Source organism: Panthera tigris, chromosome A2 (assembly GCF_018350195.1).
Source record: "Panthera tigris isolate Pti1 chromosome A2, P.tigris_Pti1_mat1.1, whole genome shotgun sequence".
Taxonomy (NCBI): domain Eukaryota; kingdom Metazoa; phylum Chordata; class Mammalia; order Carnivora; family Felidae; genus Panthera; species Panthera tigris.
Genome location: NC_056661.1, coordinates 3,115,205 through 3,135,082, shown reverse-complemented (window position 1 = coordinate 3,135,082; position 19,878 = coordinate 3,115,205). Strand labels below are relative to the sequence as shown.

Sequence of the window (19,878 nt, the reverse complement as noted above, 5' to 3'; positions counted from 1 at the left end):
CCCAGACGCTCCTTCCAAGAGCCGAGGAGCCCTAGACAACGCTTTGTGCCAACGTGTTCTGTCAAAATACTTTATTAAGGATCACTGCAATCTTAGAAAAGAGGCGCGCTGTGGGCTGCGGTTCTGGGGCCAGGGTCCCCGCAGACTCAGCCAAGCGTGCAGGGGACAGGAAGGAGTCCCGGGGCAGGGGAGCTGTCGAGGCGTGGTGTGTGCGTGTGTCTGTCTGAGTCTGTGGATCACTCTGTATGTGCCCGTTCCTTTCTCTGCCTGGGTGTGTATTTCTCGGGCTTCGTGGCCCTGCGCCTGTCCTGTGTCTGAGCGTGTCCGGTGTGTGCCTGGGTCCGCGGGCGCGTGGCTGTGACTTTGTGCCATCTCCATCGTGGCACTTCCGCCAGGGTCTCACCTCTCACCCCCATGCCCGTTGCTGTCCACAGAAGGGCCCCTAAGCAGAGAGGCCCGGGGGCACATCCGGACGGTGCTCACAGCTCCTCCCCTGCTGCCTCCAGTCCCCCGCGCCCAGGGCTGAGCGCTGGCTCAGGGGCAGTCCAGTCCAGCAGGGTGGCCCGGTTCAGCTTCTCCGTCGAGTTGTCTGTGATCAGGGTCGAGTTGTCCAACACCTCCGTCAAGTTGCCCAGAGCCGACCTGCCCTGAGCTTCCCAGTCTGCCCTGGGGCTGCCTGGAGACCCTTCCTGGGACGCGCCAGCTTTGGGCCGTGGTCCTGGGACCTCGGAGCCTGGTGTGGCGTCGGGGGCCACACGGGACGCAGCGTCGTTGTGCAAAGTTCTGGAGAAAACTGAGCAAGGGTTGGGAGGGTCACGAGGGACGGGCTTGGGGACTGGAGTCCCTCCGTTCTCTGACCCCAGTCTCAGGGAGTAGCAGCAAGGAGCCCCCCTCCCCCTGCCAAGCCCCAGAGGCCCAGTGCAGGGGCTTAGGGAACCAAGGGGATTGTGTCCATGGTGCAGCCCAGAGGGGTTTTGAGGGCACAGCTTCCCCGGCCCACCTACCTCGAACGGGCGCGTAGTCTCCGGCGCTCTCGGCCTTGCTGGCGACGAAAGGGCTAATGGAGGGCAGGACGATGAGGGCAAAGGAGAGCAGCAGGACCTGGCGGAGACGGGGGAGGTCACCCCATCCCTCCCCCACCCCGTGAGCAGAGACACCGAGGCCCAGAAGACACCGGGGGCTCACACTGCGCTGATCTCGCCACCCGGACCCCTTTGCCAAGGCCGAGGACGCCCGTCATCCTGGGGACCGGGACTTACCGCTATGCAGGTGCCTGTCTGGGCCGACTTGCTGGTGGACTGGACCACAATGGCCTGGAGCTTCTTCAGCTGCTCCAAGAGGGACCTGGGCAGGAATGGGCAGGCCTTGGCTGAGCCCCCCGGGGCCGTGATCTGGCCCCCATCCGTTTCCGGGGTCCCCCCAGCCCGGCTGACGTCTGAATCCCATCCATCCCTCATGGCCCCGCTGGTCTTTAAAGTCCCAGACTCTCCCTCGTCGCTTCAACAAATCTCCCTGAACATCCCACCCACCTGAACCCACCCACTTCTCTGCCACCCCACCCCCGTGACCCGGGCTGCCATTATCTCTCACCAAAATGCCAACCCCAGCCTCTACTCTGGACCCCCAAGGCCTCTCTTGCTCCCCTAGGGTTCACGCTCCAAGCAGCAGCCAGAGGGCACTTTTCAGACATGAGCAGGCTTCTCTCGACCCTGCCAGGGCTCCCACGCCCCTGGGGTCAAAGCCCAAGTCTTCCTCGTGGCCCCCAAAGCCCCCCGCATGACCTGCCCCACTCCCTACCTGCCCTCTCCTCCTCCTCCTTCTCCCTCCCCCTCGCTTACTCTGCTGCAGCCACACGGGCCTCCTGGCTGTAACTCCAACGCGTCAGACCCAATTCTGCCCCAGGACCTTTGCACAGGCTCGTTCCCTCTGCACCAAGGACATTAGTCCCCCAGATCTTTTTGTAGCTGGTTCTTTCTCATCCATCAGGTCTCATCTCAAAAGCCATCACATCCGACCTCCCTGCCCAGAGTAGCGCCACCCCCCCCCCCCCAACTCGCTCTCCGGGCCCTTAACCTTGCTTCACTCTTCTCCTCAGTGGCTATCGCTATGTGAATTATCTTTTACGTATTGCCCTTTGCCTTGAGTCCGTCTCCCACCAGACCATGAGTTCTTTAAGTAGGGAGGCTGTCTGTGTCGTGCTGTGGTTCCGGTGCCCAGAACTACGCCTGGCACAGACGAGATGCTAAACAAACGTTGAATAGACGGCCGCGCCGTGCTTCCGGCCTCTGGCCGTCCGTCTGCCGTTCCCTCCACCGCAGACGCCTTTCCCCAACTCCAAGTGCCCTCCTCCGTGCACCCCACACCCTTGCTAGGTGGAGCCCCTACCCCCTGCTCTGCTTTGCCATCGCAGAGGCTGTCCCCCACGTTGTCCCCCCTCCTGCAAGGGACTCTGGGGGCCGGCGCCCCTGTCCTCTCCCATAGCTGGACCGAGACTCACAGGTTCTGCTTCTCCAGATGCAAGACCTTCCTCTGAAGCTCCTGGTTCTGGGCGGTGCAGGCTGACATCCTGCAGGGACAATGCCACAGTGACCTCCAGAACCCGTGCGTCACCAACTAGCTCGGCTGACATCTCCCTGGGGGGGGTCCCATTTTACAGGCAGGGGACCCAAGGCCAGAGAGGGGAAGGCACTCATCCAAAGCCACCCAGCAAGTCTGTGGACAGGGCCCCCACGTCTGCACTGATGTCGGGGCATCGCTCCGGTCTGTGCCCCGAGGACGGGCCGTGGAATGCCAAACTCGGGCAGCGATGCTTCCAGAAGACTGAGTGGGAGGGTGATGGGGAGTCCACGGGGAACCAGGTTATAGTCCTCACCCTCCCTTGTGACCTCAAGCCGCTCTGCTCTCTGACCTCAGTCCCCTCACCTGTAAAAAGGGGCTACGATTACCTAGTTCACAGGGCACTTGGGAGAACAACACGAGATAAAGCTGATCAGGGGCTTCGCAGATTGCATCTGAGGACTAAGACAGTGGTGACCGAGTCCATCCGGGGGTTCCCAGATCCAGGCTGGGGGACCCATCTTTCCCACCTGTATCCATCTGTGGGCGTGGTCTGGCCCCAGACCACCCAGATGTGGGATTGAAATACTCAAATCCCCGCATGACGATATGTCCCGGCCAAGAGAGTACACCCCCCCCCCCCCAACCACGGAAAGGCCCTCCTTCTGGATGACTCACGGGATAAAAATAAGAATCCAGGACATAAATTAGAGAAGATTCAAGGGCCAGATGGTAATGCCAGTTGTGTAAATCACGATTCGAGAGGTGCAGCTAACACAGTGCGGAGAGGGACAGACCTTCGCCAACCTCCACGCAGCTCAACAAGCTGGACGCACACGTGTTGAAAGTTCGCAAGAGAGCAACATAGCAACCCCCCCCCTCCAAAACCAAACATCAAGGTGGGGGGGGGGCATACCAAATCTAAGAGCAGAAGTGGAAGAATACAGAAGCACAGGTGGGTAGGAGGTAAAAGCCAGAAAGCCACGCTTTGAAAAGAATAATTCAATAAATAAGTCTCTGGCAAGATTAATCAAGAAGGCAGGGGCGCCTGGGTGGCTCTGTCGGTTGAGCGTCCCCCTTCGGCTCAGGCCAAGATCTCACGGTTTGTGGGTTCGAGCCCCGAGGCGTCGGGCTCTGTGCGGACAGCTCGGAGCCTGGAGCCTGCTTCGGATTCTGGGTCTCCCTGTGTCCCCCTGTCCCTCCCCTGCCGACAGCACAGAGCCTAGCAAACTAAAACGAGAGAACTGGGAACCATTGGATGTCGACGCGTTTGCAGTGAGCAGCTTCCCGGACAAGTACGGCATCCCAAAACTGACATGGGAAGAAAGAGAAGACCCAGGTAGACCTGGAACCTTCCGTCAGGCCACTCCCGGCTTAGAGAGTGGGTTTGCTCGCGCGTTAGGCTTCTGTTAAAGAAGGCAAAGGAGCCCGTCCCCTTACAAGAGTTAAGAGAGCGGCAGTTGGTGAGAGTGGGGTGCGCGGGGTTTCGGAGGCGGATGTTCTGCCGAGAACGATCTCTCCTCTGTCCTTGCCACACACAACACGCACCATCAGGGAAACGACGGCAGCTCTGAGGACCCGTGGGGCTCACGCAGGGGGGGTAAGCACCCCAGCTCCAGGCAGAGCCCCAGGGCAAGATGGGTAATACATCCTCCTTTCTTGGTGCCTCACGTTCCAGGGCATAAAGGGACCCGGAGCCTGACCTCTGCCATCTCCGGGCATCTTCCCACGCTTGTAATTCACATGACAAATGACCTCTCCCCGAGAGAGAAAGGAAACCTCTCATTTTCTCAGCCCCCCCCCCACACTGTGACCTTAGCCCCATTGCACGGCTCTCCCTGGGTCTCGGTCCCCTTCCCGCACCCCAGAAGGGCACCCCGGGGGCCCCAGCCTTACCGAGTTTCCAGGCCGTCAATATATTCCTTCTTCTTTTTCCGGCTCTCTTGGGCCGACTGCTTGTTCCGGATTTTCCGGCGGATTTTTTTCAGCGCTCGCTCTTCATACTGCACAGTGACACGGTGGGGTGGGGGGAGGGTCCACCCTGTTGCCTGGCCCCCATGACCTCACCCCTGCTCCTCCGGGGGGAGCCCTCCCAGACCCAGGGAGCTGGGGGCAGGCTCCCCATGACTCGAAGACCGCTTTCGTCCCCCTGAACTCGTGCAAAGTCTCCGGGGTGGGTGTGGGGGGGGGGGGGGGTCCCGGGTCCTGAGAATTTTCCCAGATCCCAGTCCCAGGTAGGAACCGGCGGCCACACTCTGAGCGCTGGTGCGAGTGCGCCACCTTCTGGCCATGTCTGGGCACAGCGCCTTTCTGGGGCCCCGCGGACGTTCCGGTGGCGATGGCGAACCCAGGTCTTGACATTGAGCGAGAAACAGGCTGGGCGGGGGGGGGGGGGGGGCTGCGGGCGGAAGTGTGGGCGTAGGGGGGGCCACGGCCATGGAAACAGTGTGTGAACACTCCTGGCCAGAGACATTTTGGCGACCGATTCAAGGCGTGACAAAAATGCAGCGCGGCCCAGTCGAAGTCCGTGTGCGGGTCGAGGCTTGGGGGAGGGGGCACAGGTCACCCCTTTTGGGAGCTGTGGCCTGCCAGGGGCTACGAGGCAGCGCGAAAGGCACAAGGGAGGCCTCCCGGGGCCCAAACCGCTGCTGCCGGAAAGGCCACCCTTGGCCCCCCGGGTGTGGGGCTCTGCCCGCTGAGCTGGGCTCAAGGACGAATTTCGGGGCTCCAGGGAAGGACGCGTCCTAACACTCGAGGGCGGGTGGCCGCAGAAAAGGGGGCGAGGCCCGGGGCCAGGGCTCACCTTGGTGAGGGGCAGCTGGGTGGGCAGGGTGAGGCCTTCTTTGGCCAGAAGCTTCTTCTCGTCCTCTGTCAGCACCAGCTCCTGGCAGTGCTGGGTCGCAGGCCGGGGCAGGTGAGGGGCCCCCGGGTGATGCTGCTGCTGTGGGGGAGGGGGGGAGGGGGACATGGCTGGGGGGGCGGCGGGGAAACAGCCTCCCGGGGGCGAAAGAGACACCGGACCTGGGACACTGTGGGCGCGTCTGCTGTGGGGCCCCCGCTGGCCCTGGGGCCGCAGAGAGCGAGCACCAGCCCCCAGAGCCGGCACTTCCGCATCCGGGAACCCAGTGGGCGAAACAGCGCCCCGCCGCGGCGCAGGTCACGATCTCGCGGTTCGCGGGTTCGAGCCCCGCGTCGGGGCTCCAGGCTGGCAGCTCAGAGCCCGCTTGCGATTCTCTCTCTCCCCCTCTGCCCCTCTCCCCTGCCCCCACCCCTCTCTGATAATAATAATAATAACGGGAAAAGATGACGCATTTAAGGCATTTAAAAGAGTGGCCCGTGGTAGGTACTTGGTAAGTTTCAGCTGTTTTAAAAAACGTTATTACGACGACCCACCCCGTGTGTGACTCAGTCTTCCCGTCTCCGAAATGGGAGGCATCGGGGCCCTACGAACCCCGGCAGCCCCGCAAGGGCTGAAGTTCCGGGGCGTGGGGTCCGGGCTGCTCACCAGGTCGCCGCCGCCGCCGCCGCCGCCCGAGAGGAGGAGGTCTTTCACTGTGAGGCTGCAGCTCGAAGGCAGGTCGGCCAACTCGGCCCGCTCCTCACGACGGAGGCCCTGGCTCCACATTTCTGAGCAGGGCAGATGGAGAGACAAAGACGCGGAGGGGTGACGCGCGGGCCCCTGAGCTCCCCGCTTCTACCTGCCTCCTCCAGCAAGGCCGCCAGGATTGACCGCAACGCGCTAGGGCCCCAAGGCCCCGGGTTGAGGGGAGCATCCCCGACCGGTGCCTCGGTCTTCCCTCCGATGGAAAACGGGAAGCCGATTCATCAGGACCCACTGATGGGTCCTGGCAGTTGAGGGACCCACTGCCGAGCCAGGAGGGACCGGCTGTTATTGGCCAGGGTTACAGGCTAGGTCTCCAGCCGGCTTGGCCTTATCTCCCCCTGGTCCTCGCCCAGGTCTGATTCACCTGCGGCTCCCTTCCCCCTGGCACCCGGCAGCCTGGAGGCAAGGTGCTCCCCAGAGCACAGACTCCGGGGGGGTGCTCAGCTCTCGGTTCTTATCCCGACTGTGCAGAGCTGTGTGGCCTTGGTGAAGCGACCAAACCTCTCTGAGCTTCCGTTTTGTTAACTCTCCAGCGAGTCTAATAAGAGCTGAAGGGACAGAGGACGGCCCTGCCGGCGGGGAGGGGTGTCGTTCGCATCGGGCCAGTTTTCCCCAGATCCAGGAGGGGAGCGTCTGAGGCCTGGGGTCCCCGGACCTCACGCCCTGTCACTGAACGTCTACTATGGTCCCGGCATCGAGGTACAGAGATGTGGTTGGAAGCCCGGCTCAGCAGCTGTGACTCACGGCCTCGCCTCACGGGGACTCCATTTCACCGTCCGGGAAATGGGCCCATGACAGCATCTGTGTGTGAGTGTGGGCGCCCAGCGCCTGGCACGGGCAAGGGCAGTGAACAAAGAAGGAGGACCCACCCAAGTCTATGGCCACAGACGCGTCCAGCACTTGGGCCACTGGTCCGGGGGGCCCGGCGAGGCAGGGGGCTCCCGGGTGGTAGGAGGGGCAGCCCGCGGGGGTGGTGGCTGCCCCACCGCGTGGAGGGGTGTCCTGGGAGTCGGAGGGCAGGTCTTCAGAGATGCCACTGTCACTGGCTGCGGGAGACCAGATCGGGGAGCTGGGCACCGAGTCTCCAGAAGCCAGGATGGAGTTGAGGAAATCATCTGAGTCTGGGCCTGGCAGGACCTGCCGGGGCAGAGAGAGAAGGGTGGGCATTAAAACCTCTATGCTGGGGGCGCCCGGGGGGCCCAGTCGGTTGAGCGTCCGACTTCGGCTCAGGTCACAATCTCGCGGTCTGTGAGTTCGAGCCCCGCGTCGGGCTCTGTGCTGATGGCTCAGATTCTGTGTCTCCCTCTCTCTCTGCTCCTCCCCTCGTAGCACTCTGTCTCTCTCTCTCTCAAAAATAAACAAACATTTAAAAAAAATTTTTTTTAAACCCTCTATGCTTTGTTCCTGATTGCTGTGTGACTGAGCAAGCCACTGATCCTCTCTGGGCCGCACTTACCCCTTCTGCCAGACAGACGAGCTAACGCTCCTTCCTCTGGGGTTGTTGGAGCCTCAACACAATCTCGTAGCACGGGTACCACCCGAGGCCCAAGCCCCGGGCTGGAGTTCAAACCCACCCCCAAACTGCTGTGTGACCCTGGACGAGTTACCGCCCCTCTCTGGGCCTTGGCTTCTCCACCTGTAAGAAGCTAATGTCAGCCACCCCTTAGGGTGGCTGAGAGGCTCAGCACAAGGATGTGCTTTGCTAAGAGCGGGCGCCGTGAGCCCTAAGCGCTGCACGGAGCTGAGCGAGGCCCCGGGCTGAGGCCTGGCGCGCCCTCACCTGGTCCTCGAGGTGGCCCCAGTCCTCGCCCAGCTCTACGTGTCTCAGGATGCCGTCCTGATGGTCAAACAGCAGGTCCAGAAGCTCCAGGCTGCCAATGGGGCCCATGGGACCGGTGGAGGAAGCCATCTGCGGCACGGAGGGGACAGGCGTGAGGGTCACGCAGCCCCCTCTCCTCCCACCTCCCACCTGCACACCACCCCGAGGGCCGTGGGCCTCAAGTCCCCGCCCCCCACCCCCCCTCGGCCCCCAGGCCGGCCCACCGCTGCCCCTGGAGTTTCCTTCTCCAGAAGGGCCAGGAGCTGACACGGGCTTCCTCAGGGCATGGGAGCTGATTTCTTTAAAAGTGCCAGAAGGTGCGGGCACGGGGGCAGGGGGGAGGGGAGCAGCCTGGTGGACCCCCGGGGGGGGGCCGATGAAACTAGCTCCCTCTCCCCCCTGCCCATCCCTACTCTCCCCTCCCGGAGGAAAGACAAGGGCAGCCCCAGGATGGAGGCAGGACTTTCCCGTGGCACGCTCGCTCCGAGCCCCGGTCTTCCCATCCGTGCAATGGGGGCGCGAGGCTCCTTCCACCTCTGGGAGTCTGGGGACGGTTTCCTGGCTGAGACCTCCCTCTCCCGTGGCCCCCCCCCCCCCCCCCCCCCCCCGGGCACAGCTCACCTTTCCAGCTGCTAAATCCCCATTCATGAGGCCGGCCAGCTCTGCCCCCAGCCGCCTCCTGAGTCTGCCCAGATCCGGAGCTCACCCCGCAACCGGGCTCCCAGGCTCCCCGCGCTCCTCTCTGCGGCTCTGTAACCGCCCCCAAAAGATGCTGAAATAGCGTGGGGAGGTCCCGGCCCATCCCCGGGTGCCGATTGGGGGACCGGCACGACGGACAGGGTTCAGGGCCAGTGGCACCAGGGCAGGCTGGGGGAAGGGAGGGAAGACCGTTATCTCGATGTTTTGTGCTTTCCTGGCCTGCAGTGGGCAAAGGCCAAAGTCTGGGGTGCCTCAGCTTTGCCATGACCTCTCCCCTACTTCCAGGGACTGTTTCTCCTCTGAGTCCCGGGACGTTGGGCTCCAGGAGAGCCCAGGGCCCCTGACTGGGTCCGGTCCACCCTCGGGACAGGACAAAGCCAAGAGGCACGGCCCAGGCCTTTGCTGAGGTCGCCCCCTCCTGCCAGAAGCTGCCTTCCCCCGGGGGCTGGCAACCTCCTACCCACCCTCCAAGCCCTCCACAGACAAACTTGAGCAGCGCCCCCCCCCCCCTTCCTGCTAGAATCTTCTATGGGTCATTTACTCACTGAATGTGGATTGAGCCAAACTGGTTCCCACCCCAGGGCCTTTACACTGACTGTTCCCGCCGCCCAGGACTAACTCCCCTCCCCTCCCCCTCTGACTCTGGACGGTCTTCACAGGTTCATAAGTGTTCGATTATTTGTGAACCAGCCCAGATGGCTGAGAGGCGGTGGGTGACCCCTGCCCCCAACAGAGGAGCCCTGCCCCATGGCTCTTGGTGACATCACGGTTGTCACGGAACCCCCTCACCGTTGGAAATTTTCTCGTTTGTTTCCCTGGTTTTTTGTCTTCCCTCATTTCTCCCCTCCCCACCCCCCCCCCCAGGGCCTTGTGGGCTAGAATGGAGTTTCTTTTGTTCTCTGCTGGGCCCCCAGCATCTAGGAAAGTGCCCGGTACAGTGGTGCTCAATCAGCTCTCGCTCACGGAGCGCCTCCTGCGTGCCCGCCACTTTTAAAAGTGAGCTCTGAACCCAGGGTGGGGGCTTTTGCACTCAGGACCCCAAGACCAGGAGCTACATGCTCTACCGACGGAGCCAGCCAGGCGACCCCTTAAGATGGTGACATTGAAGTACAACCCTGAAGGACGAGAAGGAGCCAGCCATGGGAAGATCTGGGGGAAAGGTGTTTCCGGCTGAAGAAACAGCACACGCAAAGGTCCTGGGGTAGTACCCGGGCTGGCCTGTTGGGGGGAACGGGGAGGAAGCCCATGTGACTGGAGCAGGGGGAGAGAGGGAGGAGGGGAGGACAGGGAGGGGAGGCGGGGATCAGGGAGCCTTGGGGGGTGGCTGCGGTGAAGGGTGTTGTTTATACTCAATACAGCAGGAAGGTGTTGGGAGCTCAGTGAATGGAGGACTAAAGTGAGCCTCTGTATGTCAGGCGCGACGTTAGGCACTAGGGTCACAGGGGTAAGTGAAACAGCCTCCTTGCTTCCAAGAAATTCCCCTCCCAGTGTGTTTTTTTCTCAACGGACCAATCATCGTTTATTCACGGAACAAACATTTAATGAGGGCCTACTACGTGCCATGCCTCATGTGGTACAGCAGCTGTTCCCCCAGGGCACAGGGGACCACGTCTGGGGATGCCTGTGGCTGGAAGGACAGGGGAGCTCCCCGCACGGAGGGGGTGGGGCCGGGGAAGCTGTTCAGTCCTTCCCCCTGCCCCAGGCAGTGACCCAGCCCCCACTCCGGTGGGGGGTGTCTCTGAATCACCGTCCCCTCTGGACGCTGGTGCCATTATCTCCCTAAGCCTCCCAATCCGTGTCACTTCCTCTCTGCCTCTGTAACCACCGTGTTGGCTCTTTTAAGGGCCGTGTTTGGCTTCGCTTGGCTTGAGTGATCCCCAGTCATAATATTTATTCGGCCTCTGCTGTATACGGCGCTTTGCCTACACAGCAGGTGCATGAAGCAGGTGAGGCTCGACTAGAAGCTTCTCCTGCCTCCGCCTCCCTCTCGGTGCGGCCCTCAAGACCTCAGTGCCCTGGAGACAGAGCTCTCCCTCCTCCTCGTACCCAAACCCGCCCGAGGGAGGGGTCTGGCAGCAGTCACTCCCCCCTCCCCGTAGATTTAGACCCCGTAGGGCCCCTCCCCAGGATGTTTGTATTTTAAAAAAAAATTTTGGTTTTATAATTATGGACTTTAGAAGGCGTTTATATGCCCCAATGAAGAGCTATCTGAACAAGTAAGATAAGGCTGGGCCGGACTCTGACGTGACCTTCCCACAGTGGAGTCCGCATGGCTGATGGGGGTCATATCTACCCGGTTTGGGAAATTGGGTGGTTGGACGCGCCTGTCCCTGATGACTCAGCAATTTCGCTCCTGGGGGTTTGTCTAAGAGCGACGCAAACCTGTGTTCGCGGCAAGAAAGGGACGTTCCCGCCAAGCCTTGAACGTGACCGTGTGAACGTCCGCAGCAACTTGACGCAGAGTTGTCCTGAGCGGGGGGCACGTCAAATGCCCGGCGGGAGGGGAATAAGCAAAACCGGCCGAGCCAAGCGACACACTCAGCCACGAGAGGGGACACGGCGCGAATACGCGCACCAGGGGTGAATCTCGGGGACGTCGTGTCGAGAGACACCGGTCACCAAAGAACGCACGCTGCGCGATGCTACCCATACGACATCCAGAACGGAGGCCAAAGCGTCAGCGGGAACAGAAAGCAGTTGCTGGGGTGTAGCGGGGACCGCGGCGCGAAGGGACTCTTTGGGGTGCTGAAAGTCGCCCCCACCTTGTTTTTGTTCTCTTTACTTTTAAATGTTTACTTATTGGGGCGCCTGGGGGGCTCGGTCGGTGAAGCGTCCGACTTCGGCTCAGGTCACGACCTCGCGCTCTGTGAGTTCGAGCCCCGCGTCGGGCTCTGTGCTGACCGCTCAGGGCCTGGAGCCTGTTTCAGATTCTGTCTCCCTCTCTGTCTCCCTCTCTGTCTCCCTTTCTCTCTGACCCTCCCCTGTTCATGCTCTGTCTCTCTCTGTCTCAAAAATAAATAAACGTTAAAAAAAAAATGTAAAAAAAATTTTTTTTAATTTTTTAAATTTTTAAAAATTTTTTATTATTTTATTTATTTTTATTTTTTTTAACTTTTTATTATTATTATTATTTTTATTTTTTATTTAAAAAAAAATAAAAGTAAAAATTCGTGCTCGCCTCGTGTACTAAAATCGGAACGATACAGAGAAGATTATTAGCACGGCCCCTGAGCAAGGATATAACACAACCGGTTTTCAGCCCCCGGTGAAGACAATACCCTCCCCATCGAAAATGCACCAGGTTAGTGAACAAGGACGGTGCGGGACACAGGAGGCCCTGCGTGAGTGAAAAAAGGAGACGTGAATACAGACGCCCCTTTGCGGGACGGTTACAGACCACCCCCGGAGGAGGTGGGACTTGGGACAGCTTTCGGGGCTGGCCGCGCTCCCAGAGGAGAAGGGCTTTCTAGGCCTCATCACTAACGCTCTCCGAATCCGAACCCACGTACCTGTGGCACAGCTTCCGAGGAAATACAATTTCAATTTTTTTTGTGTTTAAGGAAAAAAACCATCACGAACCGAGGATCACGCCTTCTCCCCAGCGTTTTCAAGTTTTCGAATCCAAAGGCAGCAGGTATTCGAGTTAGCATTTAACAGCTGCTTTTCCCACCGCCGCCGTGAATCGCTTCACCTGTGTCCCCAAAGCCCAGCGTTCTCCCGGGGGCTCGAAGTGGCCCTTGTAACGTTCTGCAAAGAAGGAAATGCCTCTCTTTCACCACGATTGCTTTCTCCTGGTGTGAACGCTAAAGGGTCAATGATTGCCGGCCGAGCCCCGCCAGGAGGTAGTTCCCCCAGATCCGTGTCTTTCTCAGGGATCCCTCTGCCTTTCCATCCCCGAGGTTTCCTCGGGTGGTTTCCAACGGCGCAGAGGGAAAACGCGCGCGAAGCTCTTTGTGCTAATTCTAACTAAAGTGTGGATGACTGACACCCGGTTCACGCATTCCTTTTTCTTGGGAACAGATACATTTTCTAGTGGGGTTTGGAGGAATTGGAGCTCAAGTCCGGATTAGCTCTTAGGTTCTTGCCCCGGGCAGAATTCATCCCGCCCCCCCCACCCCCGTGTTTGTTAGGTATAAATAGTTCTAGTAAAAGGTGAATAACTGATATCGAGCTCATATGTCCCTTTTCGTGGGAGCATTTACGTTTTCTCATGGAACTTGAAGGCAATGGAACTCCAAGATTAGCTCTTAGCTTTCCTCCCAGGGCAAAAGTCACCCCTCTCAGGTGTTACTTAGGTATAACTAGATCCAGTTCAAATATGATGACAGATGTTAGGTGGGTACATTGTTTCTCCTGGGAACATTTACATTCTCCATCGCAGCTCAGATCTATATCAGCCCTTAACGTTTTGCCCAAGGCAAATCCTTCCCTCTGTGTGTTTCTTTCCTTTTTTTTCTTTTTCTTTTCTTTTTTTTAGAGAGAGAGAATGTGAGTGGGGCAGAGGAGCAGAGGGAGACAGAGAGAGAGAGAGAGAGAATCTCAAGCCAACTCTACGCTCAGTGCAGAGCTGGCTGCGGGGCTCGATCCCACGACCCTGGGACCATGACCTGAGCCGAAATCAAGAGTCAGGACACCCAACCAACTGAGCCACCCAGGCGCCCCAGGGAACTCTTTTTTTTTTTTAATTTTTTTTTTAACGTTTATTTATTTTTGAGACAGAGAGAGACAGAGCATGAACGGGGGAGGGGCAGAGAGAGAGGGAGACACAGAATCCGAAACAGGCTCCAGGCTCCGAGCTGTCAGCACAGAGCCCATCGTGGGGCTCGAACTCACGGACCGTGACATCAGGACCTGAGCCGAAGTCGGATGCTTAACCGACCGAGCCACCCAGGCGCCCCCCCCAGGGAACTCTTGAAGTTGAGAAAATGTTACCCATTTCGTCTGCAGCCTGAGGACAGGTCCGTAAGAGGAAGTACGATTCAGCGGGGAAGAACCCAGGGTTTGGAATCAGATGGGCCAGCGAGTGTGTGAACGCTACCTTCCCTCCTCACAAGGGTCGTGGGAGCCCCGGGGGAAGTCACTTCACTCCGAACCTCCTCTTTCCACATCTGTAGAATGGGTACGCCGGGCACGCCGGGGATGCCAAACTGTAAGGAATGTAGGTTTGGGGCTGCTGGCCGTCGTTACCCCCACGCTGGGAGGCTGGGAGAATGAGGCCCGCCCAGAACACAGCAGAGCAGCTAGAGGGTAATCGAGCCCGGACAACACGGGCCGATGTCCTGGATCCAGCCATACCTGAAATCCCATCCTGGGCTCCAGACGCAGGGCAGCCATGTGAGCCGGTGGATTCTCTTTTGGCTTAAAATTTCGAGTTGATTTTCAGACCCTTGCACGGCAGGGAGGGGAGTATGACAGGACGCTATTCACTTTCGCTACTTAATTCTGCCCACAGAGCTCTCCCCGCCTCGAACCGCACGCTGGAGCGTGGATCACGGCGACCCGCGTTAGCGCCCTCTCCTTAGGTGTTTGCTCCCTGCTCTCACCCGTCTGCCTCGTCCTTTCCCAACTAGACCGAGCCCCCTGAAGGCGGTCTTCTCATCTCCCCTGACACTACTCAGGGCATGATGGGTACCCAAGAAGCTCTGGCAAGTTCTGAATCTGCCACAAAAGGTTCTTTCCTACTCACCCACCTTTGGGTTATTTTTCCTCCCTGTTTCTTGACCGTCAAGGTCCCATAACTGAATTACTGCCAGTCTAATCTCATGGCATGAGATTAACGTTAGTTTGTAGCCGAGCCTGTGCAATTGTTTAAATCATATAAAATAAAATAAAATAAAATAAAATAAAATAAAATAAAATAAAATAAAATAAAATAAAATAAAAGAAAAGAAAATAAAATAAAATAAGATAAAACATAACATAACATAACATAACATAACATAACATAACATAACATAAGTTTAGACATTTCCCGAATGTCGGCCCCTTACGCCCTTCCATTAACATCCCACTCGCCTGTACGTATTTTTATCTCTGTGGGCTTTGCTCATGTTCATTAAAATCCACCCGTGAGCCTTGGCAGCTTTGCCTTCAAAACACATTCATTCCTTGCCTGCCGCGTTCCTGGGTCCTCGTCCTATGACGCGGCGACAGTCCTTACACGACAGTCCTTACACCGGCCTCACACTGACCCGGCCTCGTCCTGCCTCAGGGCCTTTGCACTTGCTGTCCTCGCTTCCTGGAATTCCTTTTCCCAGATCTCCCTGTGGCTGGCTCTTTTCACCTTCGGATTTCTGCTCAAATTCACCTCCTCCGTGAAGCCCCCTTGACCACCTTCCTTAAAATTGCAATTCCCCTCCCCCTCAGTCTCCACCCCCCCCCCATCCTGCTTTATGTTTCTTCGCAGCCATTTACGATCATCCGACACACCACAGATTTTATTTATTTATCAGGGCACGCATTCATTCAACAACCGTTTATCGAGTATCTGTGCCAGGCACAGAGACACCTCCTGGGGGATACAAATATTCATTGTTTGGGACGCTTGGGTGGATCTGTCGGTTAGGCATCCAACTTCGGCTCAGGGCATGATCTCACAGCTTGTGGGTTCGAGCCCCATGTCAGGCTCTGTGCTGACAGCTGGGACCCTGGAGCCTGCTTCGGATTCTGTGTCTCCTTGCCTCTCTGCCCCTCCCCTGCTTGTGCTCTGTCTCTCTCTCTCTCTCTCTCAAAAATAAACATTAAAACATTAAAAAATATATATTCACTGTTTTAGTAACAAAAAATGTCATTTAAAAAACACCTTTTTTTTTTTTTAGTTTATTTATTTTTGAGAGAGAGAGAGAGTCGAAGCAGGGGAGGGGCAGACCGAGTATCCCAAACAGGCTCTGTGCTGTTGCTGTGGACCCCGATGCAGGGCTCGATGTGGGGCTCGATCTCACAACCGTGAGATCATGACCTGAGCCGAAATCAAGAGTCAGACGCTGAACCGACCGAGCCCCCTTCCCCCCAGGTGTCCCAACAAAAATGCCTTTGGATCCTCTTCTGCATCAACCTCGGTCCAGGTCCTTAAGAAAGAGGAGTGAAGAGCTAGAAAGTCTCCAGCTAGGACTGTCTGCTAAACTGTGACGAGACCTGTGTCCGCATGCAGTGTCCCCAGCGCCTGGCACACAGGAGCCACCTAATCGGTACTCGTAGAAGAAACAACCAAAGACGTATGAACAGAATCACAGAGCTTAGTGCCCGGTTGACAGACTAGAGCCCGTGGGCCCGTTCCGGCCCTCGTGTGTTTTTTGTAAATAAAGCTTTATTGGCACATAGCCATGCCCTTTGGTTTGCTTGTTGTTTATGGCGGCTTTCATGCTACAATGTCAGAGTTGAGTCATTGTAGCAGAAAATATTTGCTATCTGGCCCTGTAATTCACAAGTTTCGTGGATGAGACCGGCGTGGCCCCACACGCGGGGATCACGTCACACGGTCATCGGAGCACCCGAAGTACACAGTGTGACTGACAAAGTGACGTTGAAATTTTATTTCACTGTGATTTACTTGTGAAAACCTATACTCAGTTCTGTTCACGGACCGCTGTTAGTACCTATGGAACAGCTTCGGTGCACGAACCGACGTTTTTTTTTTTTAATTTTTATTTTTTATTAAAAAAATTTTTTTTAATGTTTATTTATTTTTGACAGAAAGAGAGAGAGAGAGACAGAGCATGAGCAGGGGAGGGGCAGAGAGACAGGGAGACACAGAATCCCAAGCAGGCTCCGGGCTCTGAGCCATCAGCACAGAGCCCGATGCGGGGCTCGAAGTCGTGAGCTGTGACATCGTGACCTGAGCTGAAGTCGGAGGCTTAACCGCCTGAGCCACCCAGGCGCCCCAGCAGGCTATATTATTAAATCAAAACTTAGTTTTACTTTGTGCTGTTTATACGTAGCTGCTAGAAACGTTCACAGGACACGTGAATATTTTTTTAGGTTTATTTATTTTGAGAAAGAGAGAGAGAGAGGCCGAGGGAGGGACAGAGAGAGAGGAAGACAGAATCCCAAGCAGGCTCTGTGCTGTCAGTGCAGAGCCTGATGCAGGGATCAACCTCACAAACCGTGAGATCACGAGCTGAGCTGAAACCAAGAGTCGGAGGCTTGACCAACTGAGCCCCCCGGGGCGCCCCTGACACATGATGCGTGACTGTTCCACGAGGCGGTGCTGGGCCAGGGCAGAGCTTGGCTTCACATCCTTGCCGTGCAGCTGTGTGACTCCGGGCCAATGACTCTGCCTCTCCCTGCCTCAGTTTCCTTGTCTGTGAAAGGCGGTAAAGGCCCTCCTCACACCGAGGTGTTGGCGGGAGCCCATAAATTAAAGCACGTGAGGGGCTAAGAAGGAACCTCCACGGACCCAGGTCCCCAAACCTGTGCTCTTTGTGTCAGTTTCCATCACGAGCAGTACGTGCACCCGTAAGGAACCCGTCATGCTCCAAACCCGGGACACGCGGGCAGAAGCCTGCCTGGCACTTTCCGGCCGCCTTGGCCCTTTGGCCTCAACACAGATCTGCTCAGGACAGCGGGTCCCGTTTTGCACACGAGGACCGAAGGGCTAATCAGGGGTCGTGACTCACTGTGCCACTCCATGAGTCAGCCACAGTGGGGACAACGCCCGGGCTCCCTGCTCCAGGCGGGGGCTTGTCCCCGGCCACCATGTCACCTCCCCGTTCCTTTGACTTCTCCCTGGGGGGGGGGGGGGTTCTCTCTACACTGGCCTTTAAGATCAGTTTGGGAGGAAGAGGCAGGGGGGTTCTGGGAGCAGCAAGCCCTTGACTAACTCTCTGCTCCCTCCTCCTCTCCCTCCTCCTCCCCTTCCTCCTCCTCCAGGACCCTCCCTTGGTGTGCCGCCAGGCTGGGCAGTGAGTAAAACCCTCGTGATACGGGTGTGGCAGGGGCAGGCCAGGGGCTGGGGGGCAGGGGGACTCTGACCCACCTCTTGGGCAATGCCCACTGATGATTACCACCTAATCCTCAGGGTGCCTCCTACATCACGTGCCACAGCGTGTCCAGGAAGTTCCAGGCCCTTGGGGTGGGTGACCACAGGTGATGTGGTCTCTGAGCGCCACAAGGGAGGAGAGCTTGGCCCGGGGTGGGCGCCCTCCGGCTTCCCTAAAGGATGAAGGGCGCCGTGCCCGAGAACTCGTCTATTCTTGTGGTCACTGTTTATTGAGCACCTGTTATGCGCGGGGCGTCAGGGACGCCGCAGGCTGCAGACCAGACAAACCCTCCCCCCCGTCCGCACGCTGATGTTCCCGCAGGGGCAGACCACTTGCACATAAGCAAGTGAGTAAGTCAGATAAAGACACCATGGGAAGAAAACCAGAGCAGGACAGGTGTGGAGATAGGAGGGACGGGAGGGAGGGGCCCTGGGGCTGAAATGCGTTGCGCGCAGGGGGGGAGGCGAGGGCAGGGGTGCTGGGGGCCTGTTCCAGGGTGAGATGGCTCATGGTCAGGTGCGATGGCCAGTCGTCGATGGCTCTGGAAGGTTCTATGGGGGTCTGGGTGGGACGTGTGCATGGACAGGGCTGGGAGGCCCGGTGTGTCAGGGGCCCTGCTGTCCAAGCCTGGCGTCTGGGGCTCGCTCCTAACTGGGGCGCAGGCAGGTGGTCCCCCAGCTCCAGGAGGATGGGCGGCCCCTGGGGCGGTGCCCCCTGAGGGCCTTGAGGGTAGAGGAGCTGGGGGGGGGGCCTCTGTCCGTCCCCACCCCTCCTCCATGTCTAGCCCCCATCAAATCTTGGTGATTGCTTTATGGCTGGCGGTTCCAAGGGTCACAGCGACGCTCTCACAGGAAAGGAGGCCTCCACTGGCTGTGGATGCGGTCATCCCAGCTTCCTTCCCGTCGCCTCGGGGTGGGGGGTGGGGGGGGCTGGGCGTGTCTCCTCTGGCTCCACCCCAGGGCGTTCTGGAAAGGAGCCCACAGTGCGGGGGTGCAGAGGCATTTCTACGTCTCCAGACCCTGAATTTGTCCTGACCCTTCACCTTCGCCAGCCTGCCGAAGGAGGTCCCGTAGACAGGGCGCCTAAGGGCGGAATTTAGTGTCTCCCTGCCCTGGAGGCTGCAAATCCCAGATCAAGGTGTGGGCGGGCCTGGCTCCTTCCGAGGCCTCCCCTTGCGGTGTAGACCCCGCCTTCTCCCTGTGTCTCTATGTAAAAGACACCCAGTCCTAGGGATCAGGGGCCCCGCCCTCATGACCTGAACTTGATCACCTCGCTAAAGAACCCCTCTCCAAATAGAGTTACATTCCGAGGTCCTGGAGGTTACAGTTCCAACTTTTGAATTGGGGGGGGGGGGTTGGGGAGGGCACGTCCTTCAACCCACAAGGCCTTCTCAAAGCTGTTCCCAAACCCACGCCTGGTGGCCTCTGCCCGAGGGTCACCTCCCTCAGGGACCATCCTGAGCATCCCAGCCACCCTAGCAGAGCACCTGGCGGGGGGCGGGGGGGGGGGGGGCTCTGATCACCTGTCCATTCCCTCTGTTCCCACCAGGAAACGGGCTCCTGTCTGTGTCGGCCACCGATGGTCCCCCACCATCAAGGCGGCTCCAGACGCACCTGCGGAATGAGCCCCGCAATCCAGCACGTGCCGCGGACCCCAAATAAGTGTGGCTGCTCTCAGCCAACTTGGGACACCAGCCTCGGGTCTCATCAGTCCTTAACTTACTCTCCCCTTTCGTGCCCGGTGGCTTTCTGGCCTGCGTGCCCCGGGACCTCAGCGTCCCCCCAAGCTCGGCACAGTATGCTTAGCCGGGACACCACATCGCGTCTCCCCTCTGAGACCCCGTCCGGAAAAGTGTGACGACTGACCTCGAAGGTTATATAAGCCTCCTGCAAAGGCCAAACATGGGGGTTAATCTTTAATCCCGGGGAGAATCTGATCAGGATTGGCGTTCGATCAGAGGGACGGGCCCAGGAGTTCGGGCACAGGGAGAAGCCCACCAATTAGAGGCCAAGCCCACCCACGCGTGAGAAGGGTGTCGGAAAGCCCCGTGTCCCGCCTCTTGCACTGGGACGCGCTATGAACCTGTGCCCAGAACTCCCTTCCTGCAGCAGGCCGGTCCCCCACACCTCCCGCCTCCACTCGCCAGGTTGGACAACACTGGAAAGGTCGCCCAGCCTACGCACCCCCACATTTGGCAGGATTGAACAATACTTATCTTTATG

General features: G+C 58.5%; 1 protein-coding gene across 1 annotated transcript; it reads right to left on the bottom strand.

Moving 5' to 3' along the window:
• Nucleotides 1-63: 63 nt before the first annotated feature.
• CREB3L3 (cAMP responsive element binding protein 3 like 3) lies at nt 64-8,794 on the bottom strand. Its single transcript, XM_042977771.1, has 10 exons — nt 8,601-8,794; nt 7,941-8,069; nt 7,030-7,297; nt 6,062-6,183; nt 5,360-5,497; nt 4,453-4,559; nt 2,498-2,566; nt 1,260-1,344; nt 1,005-1,101; nt 64-793 (listed from the first exon to the last, which is right to left on the bottom strand). The coding sequence occupies exons 1-10, from the start codon at nt 8,625-8,627 to the stop codon at nt 480-482; spliced, it is 1,356 nt and encodes a 451-aa protein (XP_042833705.1). The 5' UTR covers nt 8,628-8,794; the 3' UTR covers nt 64-479.
• Between the last annotated feature and the right edge of the window lie 11,084 nt (nt 8,795-19,878).